Source organism: Mobula hypostoma, chromosome 3 (genome assembly GCF_963921235.1).
Source record: "Mobula hypostoma chromosome 3, sMobHyp1.1, whole genome shotgun sequence".
Classification (NCBI taxonomy): Eukaryota; Metazoa; Chordata; class Chondrichthyes; order Myliobatiformes; family Myliobatidae; genus Mobula; species Mobula hypostoma.
Window position 1 is genome coordinate 169,151,615 of NC_086099.1, and position 17,901 is coordinate 169,169,515.

General features: G+C 41.1%; 1 protein-coding gene across 1 annotated transcript in view; it reads left to right on the top strand.

Moving 5' to 3' along the window:
• Positions 1-17,901, top strand: part of kcnh8 (potassium voltage-gated channel, subfamily H (eag-related), member 8) — a 460,036-nt gene that overhangs the window by 234,912 nt on the left and 207,223 nt on the right. The window contains exon 3 of the mRNA XM_063042495.1: positions 16,511-16,642. Within this exon, the coding sequence (XP_062898565.1) occupies positions 16,511-16,642 (132 nt within the window). The remainder of the gene's footprint in view (positions 1-16,510; positions 16,643-17,901) is intronic.

Consider the following 17,901-nt stretch of genomic DNA (forward strand, 5'->3'; position numbering starts at 1 on the left):
TAATACCTGATTGAGAGTTTCTCATTTCCTGTATATTTTTGGGTTTATTCTCCTTATCTCAAATAAATGGCATGCTCACGATGAAACAAAGGGCCTGTATGCCTCTAGAATCCATTCAAAGAATAAAATGCAATTTCCATTTAAGTAGCACAGTATCAGAAACTTTTGTTTTACACTTTCAGAGGTAGCTAAATTTGTGGTCTGGGTGAAATGTTTAGTGGATATGAGGTAGAAGTTTTATTTTATCTCACAGAGGGAGTTGGAATCTGGTGTGATTGCTGGAGGCAGAGACTCTCACAGCATTCAGTAAGTTTCACGAAGACACAAAAGACTGATCAGAATAAGTATGTACTTGATGGTAGATATGAACGTAGTGGGCCAAATGGTCTGATTCCCAGCTGCATGACTCCACGATATTATGAATCGTTCAAATAATAAAGTACAATTTCCATTGGAATCTATGAATATAAATCAATTATATCAATCAACACTTAGAGATAAACACTATCCAGAGCCAATCAGATCGTCTAACAATTATGATTAACGTATATCATTGCCTTTGGTACCCAGATAGAAATTGATTAGCCCAAAGATCACGAATCAACAATTGAATAGATTGGGGCCTCATTCCAGAGTAGAATGATGGGTCTTGTATTAATGAAATGATTTTAAGTAAACACTGAGAAAATCAGTGATAAAGGGAAGATGACAACAGGAAGCACACTCCTTTAACAAATTTTCACTCGAGCGGGGTATAGATAAAGTTCTAAATCAGTAAGGTGCACAACAAGGAGAAAATTGCAGTTGGTACTGTTGTGATATAATTGCTGACCTTGCCTTCCAGCAGGCAAACATCAGGAATTTAGGAAACACAGTCAACTGAGCCTGAATACTCAATACTGTACAATTAGCTAATGGTACTCATTACAGCTATGATTTCCAGGAGTGAGAAAAAAAGAGAATGATGAAAAGAAATGCCTAACAAGTCCTGATGAAGGGTCTCAAATGGAAACAGTGACTGTGTATTCCCCTCTATAGATGCTGCCTGGCCTGCTGATTTCACCCAGCATTTTGTGAGTGATACTTGTCAAGCATCCTGGATGGAATGATGCTTCTTGAATAGGCTTGAAGCTGAAATCATTATTCATTCAGACAGAGGATATTCTATCACATATAAATACCAGTAGGTGAAGAAAAAGGTTTGAAGGAGCAGATAATTTGCCAAAGGACGTCTTGCCTTTGTGAGTTCTAACCATGATAGCTATAACTCTTTGTCAGATGGAAATTTCAGGTCAATGGTAGCCATCAATCTACCTCATCTCCACTGCCCTCCACACACCTCACCAAGATTTGCTGCCCCATCACCTGATGTCGATTATAGAGAATTCACAATGATAATGTCTCTGATTGCAGAATACAGAAGGCTAAATTATTGCTTGTTAGAGATGTTTTATTGTGAAAGGGCAATCTATAATCTCCTGAACTGTGGGAGAGTCAACTAAGTCCACAGACCACCACGTCCTGGATATCTAAACTTTGCTGCTCTTAGAAGACTTGTTGAGCTTTCCTAACCATAGCTCTCCTCACACAATTCCCGCCCTAACCATAGCTCTCCTCACACAATTCCCGCCCTAACCATAGCTCTCCTCACACAATTCCCGCTCCTTCTCCTCTCTTTTCTGACATCTTGACTAGGTCTTCAAGCCTTCTCCATCATCACCCCATCATACAGCAAGCCAAACAGGACAGACGCCAAAAGAAATATTTCTCTAAGGGAAAAGGTGCCTTAATACCTGGTTTAAATTTAGACCTAATTGTACCATGTGCTGTTGTAATCTTATGATATCTCTTCCATAAAAATAACATTAAAGACAAATGGAAGGTTGTATGTGTCTTACATTCAACTCCAATCCATAGATATGATCCCCTGTAATACGCCATTGTCTTCGTTTATTTGTTAATTCATATCAGGATTTAACACGAAAAAGATAGCTGATGTTGTATGATAATGAATTGATTTACACGGATATTTTGGTTTTAAAATATTATATTGAATGTGATATGAGTGACATTATGTAAAAGAAAATAACAAAGACAACATCAATATAGTTTCCTTCTGTTTGATTATGAAGGGTTGTGAAGTATTAAACAAAGTGGCAATAAAATTGAAGAAGTTGATTTCAATCATCAAGTCAAGCAACATCTGTTGAAAGGGAAACATATGTAATATTTTGGGTTGAAGACTTTTCATCGGACTGAGTTTTTTCAGCATTTTCTGTTTTTATTTTGGACTTCCAGCACCAGTATTGCACCCAAACAGAAGATGAGGTCCTTGTGTTGGAGGTTGTTGGACCAATGGAAAGGAGCAAAGACAAAGAGGTCAAGGAGGGAATGAAACAGGGAATAGAATAGGTGACACTCTTGCACATTGAACTAGAGAAGTCCAGGTGGATTGCTGCTTCATCTGAAAGGACCATTTATGTGCTTTGACATTTTTAATTGTCTTGCTCACTGTGGTGTAAGGAAGATCAAGATTAAGGAAAAAGATATATGATGGCACTGGTAGCAGAATTAGGCCATTGGACCCATCAAGTCTGCTCCACCATTCAATCATGATTGATCCTTTATCCCCTTCCTCAACCCCACTACCTGGCCTTCTCACCGTAACCTTTGATGATGTGGCTGATCAAGAACCTATCAATCTCCACCATAAATACACCCAATGACCTGGCCTTCACAGCTGCCAGTGGTAGCAAACTCCAAAATTTCACCACGGTCTGGCTAAAGTAATTTCTCCACACCTCTGTTTTGAATGGACTACCCTCTATCCTGAGGCTTTGCCCTCTGGTCCAAGACTCCCCTCCATGAGAAACATCCTTTCCACATCTCCTCTGTCTAGACCTTTCAACATTCAAAAGGTTTCAATAAGATCCACCCCCATCCTTCTAAATTCCAGCGAGTACAGGCACAAGGCCATCAAATGTTCCTCATATGATAACCCTTTCTTTCCTGAAATCGTCCTTGTGAACCTCCTCTGAACCCTCTCCAATGCCAGATAAGGAGTCCAAAACTGTTCACAATACTCAAGATGAGGCCTCACCAGTGCCTTATAAAGCCTCAGCATCACACTCTTGTTCTTGTATTCTAGACCTCTTGAAATGAATGCTAACATGGCATTTGCCTTCCTCATCACCAACTCAACCTTTCCATCTCATATTTTTGGGTTTTCTCCCTGTTTAGAAAATAGTCTGCACATTTATTTCTACTACCAAAATGCATGACCATGCATTTTCCAACATTGTATTTCATTTGCCACCTTCTTGCCCATTCTCCTAGTTCTTCTGCATGCTACCTGTTTCCTCAACACTATCTGCCCCTCCACCAGTCTTCATCTCATCTGCAAACTTGGCAACAAAGCCATCTACAATATCATCTAAATCATTGATATACAGCATAAAAAGAAGTGGTCCCAATACCGAACCCTGCAGATCACCACTAGTCATCGACAGCCAACCAGAAAAGGATCCTTTTATTCCCACTCACTGCGTCCTACCAATCAGCCAATACTCTAACCATGCTAGTGACTGTCCTGTAATACCATGGGCTCTTAACTTGGTAAGCAGCCTCATGTGTGGTCCAAATATCTCCTACATCTTCTTCTTCCACTATTTCTCCTATTTGCAATCTCCTCAAATAATTCCAACAGGTTCATCGGGCAAGATGTTTCCTTTAAGAAAACCATGCTGACTTTGTCCTATCTTGTCCTGTTTCACCAGGTACTCCAAAACCTCATGCTTAGGAATTGACTTCAACATCTTCCCAATCACTGATGTCAGGCTAACCGGTCTATAAGTTCCTTTCTGCTGCTTCCCTCCATCCTTTATTAAAGAATACAGTGACATTTGCAATTTTCCAGTCCTCCAGAACCATGCCAGAGTCCAATGATTCTTGATAAATCATTAATACCTCCACAATCTCTACTGCTACCTCTTTCAGAGCCCCAGGGTATAGTTCAACTGGTCCAGGTGACTTATGCACCTTTAGGTCTTTCAGCTTTTTAGCGCCTTCTCCCTTGTAATAGTAACCGGACTCACTTCTCTTCCCTCATATCATTCAACACCTGGCTCATTGCTAGTGCCTTCCACTGTGAAGACCGATGCAAAATACTCACTTAATTCATCCGCCATTTTCTTGTCCCCCATTATTATTTCTCTGACCTCATTTTCTAGTGGTCCTATATCCAATCTCATCTCTCTTTTATTTTTTATATACTTGAATAAGATTTTTCTATCCACCTTGATATTGTTTGCTAGCTTGCTTTTGTATTTCCTCTTTTCCCTCCTAGTGATTCTTTTAGTTGCTCTCTGTAGGTTTTTAAAAACTTCCCGATCTATCTTTGGGCTAATTTTTGCTTTGTTGTATGCGTTCTCTTTTGGTTTTACATTAGCTTTGACTTCCCTTGTCAGCCACATTTCTACTATTATGCGATTTGGGTATTTATTCATTTTTAGAATCCTGCACCTTCCCCATTTTTCCAGAAACTCATACCGTTGCTACTCTGCATTCATCCCTGCCAACATCTCCTTCCAATTTACTTTGGCCAACTCCTCTCTCAAAGCACTGTAATTTCCTTTACCCCACTGAAATACTGCTATGTCAAACTTTATTTTCTCCCTATCAAATTTCAAGTTGAACTCAATCATATTGTAATTACTGCATCCTAGTGGTTCCTTTACCTTTCGCTTCCTAATCACCCCCCGATCACTACATAACACCCAATCCAGTATAGCTGATCACCTGGTAGGCTCAACAACAAACTGCTCTAAAAACCATCTTGTAGATATTCAACAAATTCACTCTCTTGAGATCTATGACCAAACCCTTTTCCCATTCTACCTGCTTGTTAAAATCTCTCATCACTATCATAATACTGCCCGTTTGACATGCCTTTTCTATTTCCCATTGTATTCTGTAATCCAACTCGTAGCTACTATTTGGAGGCCTGTATGTTACTGCCATCCAAGTCGTTTTACCTTTGCAGTTTCTTAACTCAACCCACATCTTCCAATCCTATGTCATATCTTTCTAATGGCGTGATGCCAGTCTTTACCAGCAGAGCTATGCCACACCCTCTGCCTACCTTCCTATCCCACTGATACAATGTGTAACCTTGGATATTCAGCTCCCAACTACAACCATCCTTCTGTCATTAGAGTAGAAATGGAGAATCTAGGAGAATGGATATGAATCCCCAAAGGTTGTAAGGGAATGAAGTGAATATTTTTAAATAAATCACTGGAAATCAGCAGGTAATACATATCTATGGAGTCATTAGATATAAATCAATGTTTCATGCCGGGAGCCTCCAGCAGAACTGAGAGAGAAGAGGAAAGATTATCAGACTGTTGCAGCATGAAGGATGAGGGGAGTGGAGGCTGGTAGGTGATCGGTGGTGTCTGATGGGGAATGAATGATTGGAAGATGGAAGCAGGAGGGGGTTGGGGTGTGGGACAACAGTTGTGGATGATGGTGGAACCTGTTGTGGGAGTCTTTTGACTTATAACAGAATTTATAGGCTAGGCTTCATCTTTTGAGATGGGGTATGAACGGAGGACTCAGATATGGGAAATGCGAAATTAAGAGCATGATTCAGATTAGCAGAGAAGATACTCATATGTTTGCATCGAAACAAGTGCAAAAAGCAGCAATAACATGTCATCATGGAGTCAAAGGAGAAGGCCTGAACAGAATTCAAACAAGGTATGTTTTGTGTATCCAATAATGAGAAAGGGATAGCTAAGGCCTGTAGAATATTTATTATTTCATTAACGTTTGAGTAATATTGTAAATATATTATGTGTTGATTAAGCCCATGGGCAACACCATTGTTCCCAATAGCCAAGAAGGACGGGTCTGTCAAGATCTGTGGTGATTTTAAGATCACCATCAACCCAGTACTGAAAGTAGATCAATACCCTCTGCCCAGGATAGAGGATATCTTTGCAAACCTTTCTGATGGTAAACACTTCAGCAAAGTGGACTTAGCTGAGGCCTATGTACAAATGGATATGGAAGAAGAGTCCAATCTGTTTCTCACCATAAGCATTCACAAAGTGCTATAATAGGCTTATTTTGGAGTAAAAACCGCACCTGCACTCTGGCAGAAAACTATGGAGCACCTGCTGCAGGGCTGCCCAGGCACTCAGTGTTACCTGGATGACATTGTTTTTACTGACAAGGATGCAAAGATCATCTCCAAAATGTCAAGACCGTGTCAAACTGGGCTCAGAGGACAACATGAAAAGTACGAATTCTTTAAACCAAGCATCACTTACTGTGGTCACACCATTGATGCACAAGCATTTACACAAGTGTGTTGAGAATTTTCAAGCAGTAGTAGCGTCCCAAGGCCAAGGAACATGTCACAGTTGCAGTCCTTGTTATAACTTATCAATTACTATAACAGGTTCTGCCAAACCTGGCTACTGTAGTCCAACCCTTGAACTTATTACTACAGATTGGAATGAAATGCAGTGTGAGGTGGCTTTCCAAAAGGAAGAGGAAATGGTGACATTAGTCACTGTACTCACATATTTACTCACATAATCCATATCGTCCACTGAAACTTGCCTTATGGTATAGGTGCAGTCATGTCACTTGTTGTGAGTGATAGAAGTAAACACCCCATAGCCTTTTCAACGTATTCCCTTATTGCTGCACAGAAATATACACAGATTGACAGACAGGCCTTGAGCCTGGTGTTGGGTATAAGATGTTTCAACCAGTACTTGTATGGGAGAAAGTTTACCCTCATTTACTGATTATCAACCACTGGTGTCCATTTTCAATCCACAGACGGGTGTTCCACTACCAGCAGTAGAAGAACACAGAGATGGGCTCTGTTTCTTAGAGGACAGTATTACAAGATCAAGGTCAAGAGGATAACTAATCATGGAAATGTTGATGGATTGTCCCATTTACCCTTTGAAAAGGAAATAACTGAAAAACTTACAAAAGAAGAAGCTCCTCTTGACGTATTCTCCCTAATGAAAATCGAAAGTCTCCCTGTTATGGCAGAGATGATGCAAAAGGAAACCAGAAATGGCCCCACACTGTCTCAGGTCTTCATGACAACCCAATATGGCTGGAATGTGCAACAGAAATTCCAGGTACCCCATTTTTACCCATGCCGGGGTGAATTTGCTCTTGATGGGGGTTGCCTTATGTGGGGATTGAGAGTTGTTGTACCATCCAAACTGAGAGCTAAAGTGCTGGACGAGCTGCTGCATTCCGGTCATCTAGGCACAGTCAAAATGAAAGCGGTAGCTCAAAGCTTTGTCCAGTGGCCTGGGATTGATCAGCAGATTGAGTAACTTGCCATTCACTGTTCAGGATGTCAACATATCCAAAAGATGCTCAGAGCAGTGCCTCTCCATCCCTGGGAATAGCCTGCATTGCTCTGACAGAGGATTCGTATGGATTTTGCCAAACCATTTGTGGGCACAGATTTCTTGGTAGTAGTGGTTACAGCCTGAACAGGGTCAGAAGTGTTCCCAATAGCCTCAACTACAACCTTGCACATTGTGACGTGTTGAGACACCTCAATGGACCACAGTTTGTTGCAGAACAGTTTCAGTCATCCCTGAAACTGAATGGAATAAGACATATTACATATGCACTGTACAAACGGTTTAGCAGAATGATTTGTCCAGAGTCTAAAAAATGCGCTGTGAGCAATGTCAGCAAAATACACTTCACAAACACTGAATCAGAAGCTTGCCAATTTCCTTCTTGCATTTCGCAATGCAGCACACTCCAGCAACAACAACTCACAAGCTATGCTGTTCCAGGATCGTCCGTTATGCACACGGTTGGATCTCCTCAAACACAATCTCAGAAGGAGTACGCGGGACAAACAGCTGAGACAAATTGAGGGCTCCTCAAAGAACAAGGATGATACCCATTGATCAATTGAGGAGAGCAGAGTCAATTGTTAGAGGAGAAAGGTGCCCAGAGCTGTTGGAACCACTTCCTGCAGTCCCAGAGTCAACTCCAACAACCACCACGGAGCAGGCCCCAAAACTTGAGATTGCTTCACAGCCACAAGTCTCACCGCCAGGAAAGACATTGTATTATCCCACAAGAATAAGAAATCCTTCACTGCAATTAAATCTTCAGGCCTGAATAGAACTACCTAAAACTTATTTTGCTGTGGATGTCCACGTAGTAGTTATACTATATACTGTGTGTATGTATGTGTGTATGTATATATATATATATATATATACTCTGTGCATGTGTGTATACTCTGTGCATTGATAATGGCTTCTTGATTGGCATCAAAACATCTACAAACATTTTGCCAAGCTCAGTGATCACCCAAACTTTTTTATATATAAATCCAAACAAGAAGCCAACATCAGTGTGCAGTTGAGGGTGTTGTCTCCTCAGAATGCCAGCTTATATTCTCCTCCGGGGTCGGAATGGATATTGATTAGATGTCGTGATCTGGTTGGCTGGTTCAAAACACTGTGAATAGTTTAGCAGTAGAAGATTCTGTTTGGCCAGCTTTGAGGGAGGTCCATTGGAAGTGTTTGCTTTGCTGTCTAGATTCCGAGATTACTGGCGATTCGTTGATTGTTGACGTCGTTGTTTCCCTTTTCTCCGTAAGGATTCATATACCGGATTTATGTCAATGTGTTTGTTGATGGATCCTTCTGTAGAGAGCCATGCTTCGAGAAATTCTTGTTCTATTCATGAGTCAAAACTCTGGCTGTCATTCAGTTGAAATGGTGTCCTTCTTCATCTTCATGAGATAATACTAGTGAGAGTGGGACATGGTTTCTGCTCGCTAGCCTGTGTAGCCTGGTCAATAGTTTTCTTCCTGTTTGACCAACATAGTACTTCATCTGATGGTGCCTCAAGGTCAGAAACACGAATATACAAACTACACGAATGACGAATAAACAAATTGTATTGCTGTACATAAATAACATCTTGGAAATGACAGCGAGACGGCATCGGCAACGCAACATCGCAGTTGCTCACAAACTGACTAACTTTGAGCAGGAACCTATCAAAACTCAAAGCACGAAGACTCAAAGATGTGGCTGACAGAGCAAATGTTATCCGCAAACTCCAATGCGGTGACTGCGACAAGCTCTACAATTAGAGGGCAATACGTTAAATGATTGAATTAAGATGCATTTTATATTGAGTTTAGTTTATAGCTAAGCAGGGAAGAGTGTAGTATATTTACTATTTCAGTAATATTTGAGTAATATTGTAAATATATTGTTTGATTAAACATTCTTTTTACATAATTCTTTAGGGGTTATACATACGAAGTAAACAAAAGACATACATCATTTTCCACCATGTCATATGTAGGTACTTCACTGAGAGAAAGGATAAAAATACTAAGTAGGCATGTATGCTGGCTCCTATGTTTTTTTCCCGATTAGTTTCTGGAGTTTCAAAACATAGTAGAGCCCATGCAGATTATCTTAGATCCACCTTTTTTATGGAGAAAGCGCATGGAGTTTAAGGAGAATTTGACTGGTGTTAAGACATATACAGCCAAGCAATGGAGAACGGTAGTGGAAGAAAACTATTTGGATATCTGTTGAAGGGTGAAGCAAATTGCCCTTAGACAATCCTGGTTTAGGATACAGGGGTAGAAGGATTGAACACCTTGCTGGTGGCAGAAAATAGGAAAATGTCAAGTAGTGCAGGATTACAGAGGAGTCACAGATGTAAGTAGGAAGAGACAGTCGAAAGGTTAAGATTGGGCTGAAACCATTTGACTTAACAGGACAGTCCTACTTGTTGATTTTGGGGAGGAGCTGGAAGTGGACTGTAAGGGATAGGACGGCCATAAGAGGGGAAGCCATGCAGGGAATATTTCCTCAGGGAACAAGGTCAATGACAGTGTGGGAGATAATGGCCTGATGTTCAGCTGTGGGGTCGTGGTCCCTTAGGATGAAGATCCACTTGGCAATTATCAACTTAGAATGCTCTTCAGCTATAGCTGTCAGTTTAATTTAGATCACTGCACGTATCTTGATTCTAAAAAGTACAGAAGAATTCACAGCTGGGTTTCACAGTCAACTTCCAGTTATGCAGACTGCTGAAGCAAAACAGTTTTGATTTTCCTTTCATGCTGTAATATGAATGCCAAGTCCCTTGAAAGCAAAATGTGTGAGGTCAGTTACACAAAAACATAGTCATATAAATAATAGGAGTAGCCATGTGGTCCCTTCAGTCTGTTCTTGCATTCAACAAGATACTGACTGATCTGACCTTGGCCTTTATTCTACTTACCTGCCTATTTACAAGCCTATCATTCTTGACTCCTCTGTGGACCATAGCGCTGAGTATCTCAGCTTTGAACATATTCAATGATCCAGTCTTCACGGATTTCTAGAATGGAAAATTCTGCAGAATCATGACTCACTAAGAAAAGAAATTCCACCATATTTCCATTTGAAACGGGTAATTTACTTTTTTCAATATATGGTGTATCTCCTGGTTCTAGATTTCTTCAAGCAAAGAAACATTTTCTCAGCATCTCCCTTGTTGAGCCCAATCAGAATCATCCAAATTTTAATTAAATATCCTCTCCTTCCTTAAAATTACAATGAGTTTTGGCTCAACCTGTTCAATCGTTGGATCAAAATTTCATGCCAGGTGCCAAAACGGCATTTTTTGAATACGCACCAATTATTTTGAAGTATCCTTAAATAAGGAGACTCTTTGTAGTCTTCTTGATGTGATCTTCCCACTGTCTTACTCTCCATCTCTTTCACAACGGGTATGATTTCATTATAGCTTACTGTACCTCCCTGCATACTTCCTGTGTTTCAAGCACAACAGCATCCAGATCCTTCATACAACATTAGCGATGTTGAGGTTGAGAGGGTTGAGAACTTCAATTTCCTAGAAGTGAACTTCACCAATACCCTGTACTGGCCCAGCCACATAGACACAACAGCCAAGAAAGTTCAGCAGTGCCTCTTCTTCCAGGAGACTAAGAAGTATCAACATGTCCCCTTTAACCTTCACCAATCCTTATTGATGCAGCATATTGAAAACATCATATCTGAAAGCATCAAAACTTGGTATGGTAACTGCTCTGCTGATGGCTGCAAGGAACTACAGAGAGTTGTGAGCACTGCTCAGCAGGAAGAAAGGGCGAAGAAGCCAGACTAACAAGCCACGTGAGCGGGGAAGGGAGGAATGAAGTAAGAAGCTGGAAGGTGGTAGGTGGAAAAGGTAAAGATTAGAGAGAACGGAATTTGATAGGAGAGCAGAGTGAACCATGGGAGAAAGGGAAGGAAAAGGTGGTAGGCAGGTGAGGAAAAGAGAAGAGATAAGAAGGGAGCCAGAGTAGGGGATGAAAGAAAAGAAAAGGGGGAGGGGGAAGATTACTGATGTTCATGCCATCAGATTAGAGACTACACAGACGGAATATGAGATGTTGCTCCTCCAACCCGAGAGGAGCCTCATCGTGGAAGTAGAGGAGGCCATGAACCAACAGTGGGGATTGGAATTAAAATGTTTTGGCTACCGGGAAATCCTGCTTATTGCAAGTGAGATGAAGTTGCTTGAAAAAGTGGCCTCCCAGTCTAAGTCAGGTCTCACCCATGTAGAGGAAGCCGCATCGGGTGCACCAGATACATTTGAAGACCCCAGTGGACTTGTCGCACCTGGAAGGACTGTTCGGGCCTTGAATGGAGGAGAGGGAAGAGGTGAATGGGCAAGTGTTCCACTTCTTCCATTGTAGAAATAAGTGCTAGGAGGGAGGTAAATGGGGAGGGACAAATAAACAAGAGAGAGACTGATCCCTGCAAAAATTGGAGAGTGGCGGGGTTTAAGGTGAAGATGTCATTGTTGGTGGGATCCCATTAAAGATGGCAGAAGTTGTGGAGAATGATATGCTGGATGCAGAAGCACATGAGGTAGTAGGTAAGGATGAGAGGAACTCTATCCCTGTTAAAGCTGCGGGAAGATGGGTGTGGGCAAACATCTGGGAAATGAAGGAGATGCAGGTGGTTGCAGCATTGATGGTGGAGTAACAGAAACACCATTCTTTGAAGAAGGAGGGTCGAGAGGTTCTAATGTTCTGGAAAGGAAAGCCATATCCTGGGGGGAAAAATGCAGTGGAGATGAAGGAACTGGGAAAATGGAATGACATTTTTACAGGTGATGGTGGGAAGAAGTATAGTCAAATTAACTGAGAGATTGATAGGTTTGTATAAAAAAAACTATCAATAGAAAGTTTGTCTCCTGAGATGAAAACAGCGAGATTGAGAAAGGGGGGAGAGGTGTCAGAAATAAACCAAGTGAATTTAAGAGCAGGGTGGAAATTGAAGGCAGAGTTGATTACATTGATAGCCTTAGCATGGCTGCATGAAGTAACAGTCATCAATGTAGTGCAGAAAGAGTAGGGGAGGGTTACCAGAGAAAGCTTGGAACATGGAATGTTCCATGTAGCCAACGAAAAAGCAGGCATATTGTGGCCCATGTGGATGACCATTGCAACACCTCAAGTTTGGAGAAAGTGGGAGGAGGTGATAAAAAGTGTTGAGGGTGAGAACCAGTTCTGTCAAATAAAGGAGGGTGGTTGTGGAGGGAAGCTGATTGGATCTGTTGATCTGTTGTCAAGAAATAAGCAGAGAGGTTTAAGTCCTTCTTGATGGGGAATAGAAGTGTATAGGGACTATACGTCCAAGATGGAAATGCCGAGATCAGGGCCAGGAAATTGAAAGCTGTAGAAAAGATCAAGGGGATATGAAGTGCCACCGATGTATCTGGGAACCAAGGGGAACAAAATAGAGTAGAGGTATGTGGACATGAGTTCACTAGTGCAGGAGCAGGCAAACATAATGTGCCTACCTGGACAGTCAAGTTTGTGAACCTTGGGTAGGAGGTAGAAATGTACAGTGCAGGGTAAAGATCGATGAGATTGGTAGCATTGGATGAATTGATCTTCTGAATTGATGAGGTTGGCGATTGTGCAGGAAATAATGGCCTGATGGTTCTGTATGGAGTCCTTAATAAGAGGTAAGTAAGGTGAGGTGTCTGAGAATTGCCTCCTGGACTTAGCAAAGTAGAGGTCAACCCACCAAAGTACAACAGCACCCCCTTTGTCTTCAGGGTTTAATGGTGAGGTTGGGATTGGAGCAGAGAGAATGCAGGGCAGTGTGTTCAGAGGGAGTAAGGTTTGAATAGGGGAGAGGAGTGCTGAAGTCCGGACAGTTGATGCCTCATTTGCAGAAAACCAGAAAACCAGGGTGTCCACAAAGCAGAGAAGAATCAGGAAAAGGGGTCATTGATGTGGGGTGGGGAATCCTTGCCAAAGAAGTAGGCTCAGACACAGAGCCACCAAAAGAAGAGCTTGGCGATATGGCAGGCATGGATCTCATTGAGGCACGGGCAAAGGGGACAAAGATGGAGTCCCTGCTGAGGACAGAACATTCTGCCTCAGACAGGGGAAGGTCAGAGGGGATGGGGAGGCCATGGTAGGGATTAGATCTGGGATCAGAGGCAAAAGGCTTAGAGCCGTCAGAGGAGAGGAAAGGGTTGGGATGTTCAGGGAAGATAGGATGGGGAAGAGATAGAGGCTACCAGGAGTGAAGATGTGACAGGGTATCCTGAGACACCTAGGGTTAGTGGGGAGTAGTGGTGAGGGAAGGGGAGCCCTGGGACCCACTGGGAGTGAGAAAGGTCTTGGCCTGGAGGTGGGGGTGGCTGAGTTAGGGACTGGAGCTAACTTCCGCAACAAGCAGGATTTTCAAGTGGTCATCCATTTCAATTCCAACCCCCATTCCTATTTCAACATGTCAGTCCATGGCCTCCTCTACAGCCATGAAAAGGCCATTCTCGGGCTGGAGGAGCAACATCTGGGTAGCCACCAGCCTGATGGCATGAACAGCAATTTCTCTAGCTTTTGAGAATTTTCCCCTTTTCATTTCCTCTTCTTCCATTCCCCACTCTGCCTCACCTGCTACCTCTTCACATCTCCTATCTGTCTTTCACCTCCCCCGGTGCCCCTCCTCCTTCCCTTATTCTCATGATCCAGGCTCCTCTATTAACAGATTCCTCCTTCTTCAGTCCTTTGCCATCTATCACTTCCAACCTCATTTCATCTCACCTGTCCCATCCACCTGGCTTGACCTTTCACCTTCTTATTTTGGCTTCTTCCCTCTTCCTTTCCAGTCCTGATGAAGGGTCTCGACCTGAAACATCGACTGCTTACTCCTTTCCATAATTGCTGCCTGACTTGCTGAGTATATGTTACTCTGGATTTCCAGCATCTGCAAAATCTCTTACGTTTATCGTTTACAAAGTGGATCTGAGATGCAGTATCAGCTGTACTGTTATTGATTGCTGAAGCTGGCTTGAGCAATTAAGTAGCCTCTTTGTATTTTAATTTCTTATGTTCCATAAGATACTTATTAAAACATTGGTGGACCGAGTCAGTAACTTTATACTTCTGGATCTGCCCTGGGGCTAGTACATCACTAAAAAGGCACAACAGCAAATCTACTTTCTCAGAAGTTTGCGCAGATTTGGCATGTCATCTAAAACTCTGGCAAACCTTTATAGGTGCACAATGGAGAGTATCCTGACTAGTTGCATCGCAGACTACATGGATGAACTGATGCACAAGAATTGATAAGCCAACAAAAACCGGTGGATGCAGCCCAGTCCATCACAGGCAAGGCTCTCCCATTATTGAACACATCTACAAGGAGCACTGCCACAAGAAAGCAGCATCCATCACCAAGGAACCCCACCATCCAGCCATATTCTCCCTCATTACTTCATCCGGAAGAAGGTGCAGGAGCCTTAGGTCCCACGCTACCAGTTCTGGAGCAGTTATTATCCTTCAGTCATTAGGACTCTGAACCAGAGTGGATAACTTCACTCACTTCAACTCTGTACTGATTCCACAACCCTAAGACTCACTTTCAAGGGCTCTGCAACTCATGTTCTCAGTATTATTTATTTACTTATTTATATTTTTTATTTGCACAGTTTGACTTCTTTTGCAAATTGGTTGTTTGTCAGCCCTTGCTTGTGTATAGTTTTCCATTGATTCTATTGTATTTCTTTGTTTTATTATAAATGCCTGCAAGAAACTGTATTTGAAAGTGGTGTATGGTGATATATCCTGTAAGGATGTCAAAGGATACAGGGAGAAGGCAGGAGAACAGCGTTGAAAGGGATTTAAAAAAATCAGCCGTGATGGAATGGGAGAGTAGACTAATTCTGCTCTTATGTCTATGGACTTATTATGGCCTTATAAACATATATGTGGACCTTGATAATAAATTTACTTTGAACTTTGAATCTAAAGTATTGTAATTTTGTGAAGCATTTTACTATATGTTAGGCTTTTTGTGACTTGTGCAGTTAATTTTTTATCATACCTGCCTATCAATGACTGTGCAATATTTTACTATGTTAAATATGTTAACTAAAAGAAAGCTGTCCACATAAGGAATATCTGAGGGACAAGCATTCTCACATGCTGTGTGCAATTATTTATATTTATCAGCTAATCTTTTTCAGGAACTCCATGGACCCCAGAATTAAATTGTACTTAGCCCACAGAACATCAACAAGGTTCACCAGCACCATTGTTATTACTGATAATAAAGAGTTTCAAACTTCACCTACAGAGCCAAGCCAAATGTTTCCAAATGTTTTCTGCCTTCTTGAAAAAGTGATACTTGCTAGACATAGCTTAAATTCTCAATTATTTTTCTAACTGAAGGTAGATGCTAAATTGAGTCAGCTTGTTCAAATAAACATTTTATAATCTAGATTTCTTTGCTTGCTCAGCCTTCCCTACCTCATTCTGCTATAAACCAAGCCACTTCAAAGCAATCTTGATCATTCCTATTCCTATCCAAGCTAAATTCAGAAACTCTATCTGTTCCTTAAGTTCTGCTCTTACTAATATTCGAAGCAGAGTGAAAGTATAATGATGTAACACATCGGATTGATTCAGAAAGTGCACTCCCTGAGTTATGGTGTGTCCAGGCCAGACCATGGGAAGTATCCATACTATATGTCCCGTTAATAGTGCGCTCTGACCTATGTGAATAGATGTTACACTATGCCACTGTAATTGAACATAATATTTGAAATCAAATGGGCAATTGGAGCTCTGAGACGAGAAGAGTGTACTGTATATTCAATCAGCTAACTGGCCAAACATCTGGTATTAGAACATTGGGCACCTGTTTTGCTTACTTTCGCTAAAGGCCAGGCTTGTTAATCTCACAGAGGAGTATAGATTCAATAGGCTTTGAAACAAAAAATGCATATTAAGAGTTCCCCGAGCTAAATGTTAGCTAAAATAAAATGTCTTTTTCCAGAATGTTGGTAAATGTTAGCTTGTCCTGTGCAATATCTTTAAAATTGCTGTAATGATGAAGTGTAAATATATTACAGAATAGTAGCACATAATGGCAAAATTTCTGATTAATCTTTGCAGGGAATTCATTCTGGTGCCTACTTGACGTTGTACCAATTAAAAATGAGAAAGGAGATGTAGTTCTTTTTTTGGCATCCTTCAAAGACATAACTGTTACCAAAGTGAAAATTGCCCAGGAGGATAAAAAGGAAGGTCAGTGTTTCATCATATATCTTTACCTTAGTTATTGAAGACCATCAGGATGTAGTTCTTTTTATCACTGTAGATTCCTTGTTAAGTTCAGTAAGAATGTTTTCTTTTACACAAAGAAAGAAAATTACATTGTATGATTTTGTTATTGCTGTTTATTTTCTGAAATAGTTATTTGTCACATATGAAGCACAGAAATTATGTTAAATCTAAGTTAATTTTATTACAATTCTTCAAATCCTGTTGTCTACATATAAAATATTTTCAATGCACTAATCTAACCCAAATGTAATTTGATTTTCTTTCAAAATTCTGTGTTAAATATTTGCAAGCTTCATTTTTGATTCTGGTTAAATTTAATATTTTAGCTCAATACACAGACCTATTTCTTGTGTCCATTGGGTTGTATATATTGTGTATTGATACTATTGTAATTGCTTTTTATTTAATAAAAAAACAAATCAACAAACAGCATATTGAATCTGAAGCAGTGACAATGGATATTAAACAAAATAGATCTATGTCAGAGTTCATTCTTCCTCCCAGCATGACTAATCCATCAAATAAGCATTTAATTCAGTCTCCGTTTATCTATCTTCTATTCTGAGATGGTGTCCTTTGGTCCTAGACTCTCCCACTGTTAGAATCATCCTCTCCACTTCCAGTCTTCCAAGGCCTTTCATTATTCAGAAGGTTCCAATGAGATTCCACCCCCCCCAACCCAACCCTATTCTTCTAAACTCCAGTGAGTATGGGCCCAGAGCCATCAAATGATCCCCATGCATTAACCCTTTCATTCCCTTGATACTTCTCTGGACCCTCTCCAATGCCAGCACATTCTTTCTTAGATATGGGGCCAAATCTGCTCACAACACTCCAAATATGCTCTGTCCTATGCCTTATTGAACTTCAGAATTACATCCTTGCTTTCATATTCTTTGTCCTCTCAAAATGAATGCTCACATTGCATTTGCCTTCCTTACTACCAACCCAACCTGCAAATTAACCTCTAGGGATTTCTACACTATGACTTCCAAATCCCTTCGCACCTCTGATTTCGGAATTCGCTCTCCATTTAGAAAATAGTCTGTGTCTTTATTCCTTCTACCAACATGCATGACCATACATTTCCCTACACTATATTCCATCTTCCACTTCTTTGCCCATTGTCCTAATCTGTCTAAGTCCTTCTGCAGACTTCCTCACACTTACCTACACCTATCTTTGTACCATTCACAAACTTGGCCACAAAGCCATCACCC